Raw genomic sequence first — 5,310 nt, 5'->3', positions numbered from 1 at the left:
GAGTGTGTGGCAGCATCTCTCCCGGAGTCACCCCTGGGGTCCGGGCTGAAAGCAGACCCACCCCAGAGCCTAACAAAGTCTTGCAGGCTGCCTTCTCTGGAGCTCTGACGCCAATGTGCTCCCCGGCAGGAGCAGCTCAACAGCCCACACCGTTGCCACGAAGACCCCCACCAGAGCAGAGTGCCCACCATGGACACCCAACATCAAGGCCAGCAGCACCTCAGCCTCCGCCAGCACCATCCCCACAGAGACCCACAGTCAGCAGCGGACCAGTTACCACGGGCATCCCCATGTCATCTGCTCCACGGCCAGTGGCACCTCAGCCACCAAGTGTAGTTTGTCAGCACCGCAAACACCTTCACGGTCAGAAGCACCTCAACCGCCAACACCGTGGCAATGAACGCCAAGCCCTGCCACTGACACCTTCGTCACCACCATCATCACCAGAGGGACCCGGGATTGCCGGCAACCTCTGTCTGCTGCCACCACCACGGCCAACGCCACTGCCGACGTGGTGCGGCCAAGATTGCAGCGTCGCTTTCCCCGTGTCTTGTCCCCACCATCGGCTCCGATAACAGCCCTGGTCACCCTTGCTACCAGCACCCCCCAAACCAGACGCTTGCTACGTTTGGGGAAACGGAGATGATTTTTGTCTAGTTGGAGGGATTGATCGGGAGAACTTATGGAGGGCTGGGTCCGCCTGGCCTCGACCTGGGGCCACCTTGGTCTCTGTCCCCTCTTGCGCCCACCCCGAGGAAGCTCTTAGGCACTGTCGCCACCACCCAGCACTCCCAGGTGTGAGGTTAAACCCACTGCTACTGGGTTGACTAGCTCTTGATTTAAAATAGATTTTCTTGGACTGATGTGCAGGGAAGGCTCCATAGCTTTCGGGGAAGTTTTTAAGGGGCCTGGGGTCCACAACCTCTGGGAGGAACAAAGCTGCATGTGTTTCTCACACGTGAACCAGTGGCCCGTACGTGGCCCGTTGGTGCAGGGAGGGCGGGGCACGTTAAAACAGGAAGAGAGTATCTCTGGGCACTGGAAGATCATTTTGAAGGGTAGGGCGCCTGGGTGGCTCAGTCAGTTAAGCATCCGACTCTTGATTCCTGCTCAGGTCATGATCTCAGGGTCGTGAGATCGAGCCCCGCAGCAGGCTGCGTGCTCAGCGCAGAGTCTGCTCGTCCCTCTCCCTCTGCTCCTCCCCCCCCCCCCCCCGTTCAAGCTCTCGCTCTCGCTCTCTCTCTCTCTCAAATAAATAAAGACATAAAATCTTTCGTCGGGGCGAAGAAAACTTCGAGGAAAGTGCCCTGGCTGTGTGTTGCGTAGTCATCGAGAGACAGCCCTGCAGCTGGGCTCAGGCCCCAGGCCACCCCAGGGACTGGGTAGGAGTTGGAAGGTCATCCATCAGAGCGAATGTGGTCCAGAGCCCTCCCCAGAGGGACCACAGCCGGGTTTCTTGTTGAGATTCCCACAGCCACACAGTGTCCCAGGGGACTGCACTCCTTCACACCAAGCACAGAGCCTTCCTCTTTTCTTTGCCATTTGGGGCAGCTGGGGCTTCCCAGAGGTGGAAAACCAAAAATCAAGGGTAGGGGTGAGGGTGGGGAGGACATCAGGGCAGGAACACCCAGGTTCCTATCCCAGGTTAAAGGCACACTGATCGAATGTCTGCCTTTCCTGCAGCCTGCTGCGCAGCGCCCCCTGACCCTCATGACCACCAGCATCGCCCCCATCGCTGCAGAGGTGACCCCCTTTGTCCCCCCTGGCTGGGTCAGACAGTCCTCCGGGAGGGCCGTGGCTGAGGGCATCGTGCTGACGACTCTCCGCTGAGTCACAATGGGCAGAGGAGGGAGAGACAAAGGGAACCCAGAGATGGCAAACAATGCTTTTACCTGGAGGAAGAAAAAAGTGTTCGAGCGCCCCCCGCGCCCCGCCCCCACCTGCTCGAGGTCCATAGAGGGAGGAAGCTGGACTCAGAAAGAAACTCTTGTGTGTCCCCCATGGACCCTGCCACACACATAAGCACACACCCATCCACGTTGTCACGTGCACACGTCTACCACACATTCAAATGCACATCACCCCACACCTGTGTTGTCACACGCATGTCCTAACACACCAACTCACCGTTGGACGTGTGTAGCTCTATCCACAGCTTCACCACCTCCTCCTGGAGTCTTTCCAGTGAATGTAAGGCTGTGTGTCTCTCGTTCAAGCCTTGGGTGATACGGTGGGGGGTAGCGGTCAGAGACAAACTTACAGCACCCCCCCCCCCCCCCCCATCCCCTCCCAAGGCTCACTCAGGGACTTGAGGTTGCTCAGGTCCGAACGAAGTCCTTCCAGGCTCCTGGAGAGCTCAGAGTCTGATGGGGGTGGGCTGGTGTCAGGGTTGGGAGTCCCAGAGCCCCCAGCCACTGGTCCCTCCCAGCTCTAGAACTCCCCCCCCTTCCCAATTTCTCACCCTGAGCTTTCATTCTCTTCTGTTCAGCTTGAATTTCCTCCATGTTCTGTGACACCTGGGCAGCTGGTTGCAAGGGAGGAGACTCAGTGGTAAGCCAGTCCTCAGGGCCCTCCCCAGTCTCCCATCCCCCCCCTGCCCCCCATGTCTTCAGGTCATTTTGTAGTGCACTGTGCCCACAAGTTAATCCAAGTTAACCCCAACCCCTCTCCTCCTCCTAGACCCGAGCTGACATCCCTCACCCTGGGCTTTCTGGGCCATCTGGTCCCCGTTGTGTCTTTCCAAGTCCTTGGCAACCCGAGAGACTGGTGCAGCAGGAGAGAAGATGTGTCTTCAGGAGCCAGGAAGGCAGGGTCCTGAATCGCTCCCCTCCCCCGCCCCAAGTGCCGGACCCCCTCACATGGTCACAGGGCCTGAAGCTTTTCATTTTTCATTTTTGGGACAAGAGTACTCAGGAAAGTGCAGGCCAGAATAGAATGAACACCTGTCCCTCCCCCCACCCAGAAGGAAACGTAAATGCAACAGGCATTTCTTGAAAGCTCACTGGACAAGGGTGGAAGTGCTTCATAGGCTTAGCTTGTTTCTGCCTTGATGGCCCTGAAATGATGCCCATTTTGCAGGTGAGGGAACTGAGGCCTGGAGCAATTACGTAGCATTCCGTCAGGCACTTCTCAGTGCCCCCTCCCCTCCAAGAGTCTCTGGGTTTTCACCCCCAGGGGAGGGGGAAATGCAGGCTGACCCTCAGTTCCGGGGCCGGCGGGGGGAGGGGACAGCAGAGCCCAGCCCTTCCCCACGTCCCACAGTGGTCAGTGGCAGAAGCAGGACAAGAGAGCCCCTCCCCTGCCTTGGCCCCTCCATACCGTTCCGGGCAGCGGTTACTTCTAGCTGTTTCAGGTTCTGCACAGTGTCCCAGTCTGGGGAGGAGAGAAGAGGAGGGGAGCAGATGGGTTTCCAGGTGCGCCCCCCCCCCCACAACCCACCTGTCAGCTGGGGTTGGAGGCCTTGGGCATACTGTGCGGGAGGTGTGGAAAGGGCAGGAGACAGGGGTGCTGGACGAGGTGGGGAGCTCTCAAGGGTGGGCAGAAGGGGCTTGGGAGGGGGCTGGTGAGGACAAGGCGGGAGAGACGCTGGGAAAATTGGACTCCAAGGGGTGTGTTGGGCTCCCCGGGGTCGGAAAGTGGGCTTCTGGGAGGGAACACAAGAGGGAGACAGCACGGGGCCGAGGGTATCCTCACGCCAGAAGAGAAGCAGGGTCAGCAGCCCGGCCCACAGCAGGGTGGTCGCCAGCCCCACCAGCACCAGCTGCACCCTGTGCCCACAGCATCGCCGCCTTCTGGAAAACTTTGGGAACTCTGCTGGGTCTGGGGAGAGCACCAGAGGGGGAAGGAAGGTTGAGGTTGGGCTTCAACTGCTGTCTCCCCATCACCCAGAGCCCCTAAGTCCTGGGAGCCTGTCCAGAGCCCACACTAAGGCAGTGGGTCTCAGAGGACCCCCAGCCTCCTCTGCATGCCTTCCCTGCCGTCTGTCATGCCCACCACTGAGCACCCCACCCCCGGGCTTTGTCCCTCTCTGCATCCGTGCCTCTCTGACTCTGTCCCTCCCGCCGTCCAGCCCCACGTCTGCCACTCCTTCTGCCTGCGCCCCAGTGGTCAGCAAGCCTGACTGGGGGCCAGGTCACTGTCCAGAAAGATGGGCCCAGGACCAGGAGCCGAGACCCTTCCTCCACGGCCCCTCATCAGATGGCCAGCCCCCACCCAGCTCTCACCATGATCCTCTTCCCTTTTATGGGTTCAGTTACCCACTCACACGCCCATGCTCGATCTCCGGCCTCATGCCCAGAAAGCTGGGTCCTCCCTCCCCTTGGACCCCCAGCCCTCACCCTGGGCCTGGCCCAAACTCAGGACATCGGTTTTCAGTTCTTCCTCAATATCCGAGCTCTTCCCCAGCCTTTTCCCTGGATGTCAGACCCCCCGGGGGCCTCACCCCAATCCCTGGGTCCCCCAAGACTCTACCTTGTGGCCCCGCCATGGGTCCAGGCCCCCTCCCCTCATCCTGGCTGTGAGGATTCATCACGCCGAATTCCCCTTGTTCTGAGTCCCTGTTCTACTTGGCTTCTAATTCTATCTGGCTCCCAGCACCCCGGCTGGAGCGGGGGTTTTTTTGTTGGAGGGCGTTGAGTCAGGGAAGGGAGGGTTCTGTGGCTTCCCTCTCCTGCCTGGCTCTGTTCCCAGAAGGCCTGTTGGGGCTCACCTCCCCCTGGCCTCTGGCTGGGCCTTCTTCCCAGAGAGAGACCCAGGAGCCCCTCTCCTCTCCTGGGTGAAAGGTAGGAGGTCAGGTGCTTGGTTTTGCCAGTGTCAGCTCCAGAGACTCCTCTCACCTGAGTACGAATGCTCTTCCATGGCAGTCTTGCTTGGATTCTCCCAGTGACAGGCTGCTCACCACCAGACAAAGCAGTCTACTTAACAGGTAATCGCTCCGGCCGGGATCTGGATTCTAATGAGCAGGAAGGGTAGATGTCAGGCTCCAGACAGCATGTGGGACCTGAGGAGCTCAGTGACCATTGGCTGATTTTGTTTAATCCATGTCCAGGAGTCAATGTTGCATTTAACTGGGAGATGCAGGTGGTATGGAGGGTCACAGGCCTGAGACCAGAGGTGGGCACCCCGGAGTCCAGCACATGCAAAGTACACAGCAAGTGCTTGATAAACGTGGCAAGAAAGTCATTCGTCCAACTTCCTCATCCATAAAATGCCTATGTTAATAATACCTACGCCTAAGGGCCGTGATGCGCTTCTCATGAATATGTAAAGTGCTCTGAACAAGGCCCGGCACATAGCACCACAAATAGAATC

The 5,310-nt window shown here is 59.0% G+C and overlaps 1 protein-coding gene across 1 annotated transcript in view; it reads right to left on the bottom strand.

Moving 5' to 3' along the window:
- FCER2 (Fc epsilon receptor II) overlaps positions 1-4,587 on the bottom strand; it is a 7,060-nt gene extending 2,473 nt beyond the window's left edge. The window contains exons 1-7 of the mRNA XM_073889445.1: positions 4,471-4,587; positions 3,694-3,819; positions 3,319-3,372; positions 2,701-2,763; positions 2,462-2,524; positions 2,301-2,363; positions 2,128-2,217 (exon numbers count right to left, since the gene is read on the bottom strand). Of these exons, the coding sequence (XP_073745546.1) occupies positions 2,128-2,217; positions 2,301-2,363; positions 2,462-2,524; positions 2,701-2,763; positions 3,319-3,372; positions 3,694-3,819; positions 4,471-4,528 (517 nt within the window). The 5' untranslated portion in view covers positions 4,529-4,587. The remainder of the gene's footprint in view (positions 1-2,127; positions 2,218-2,300; positions 2,364-2,461; positions 2,525-2,700; positions 2,764-3,318; positions 3,373-3,693; positions 3,820-4,470) is intronic.
- Between the last annotated feature and the right edge of the window lie 723 nt (positions 4,588-5,310).

Source organism: Callorhinus ursinus, unplaced genomic scaffold, assembly GCF_003265705.2.
Source record: "Callorhinus ursinus isolate GAN/ISIS: 27379988/994484 unplaced genomic scaffold, GSC_fseal_2.0 scaffold107, whole genome shotgun sequence".
Lineage (NCBI taxonomy): Eukaryota > Metazoa > Chordata > Mammalia > Carnivora > Otariidae > Callorhinus > Callorhinus ursinus.
Note: the sequence above shows the minus strand (reverse complement) of the source record. Positions and strands in the feature narration are given on the sequence as shown.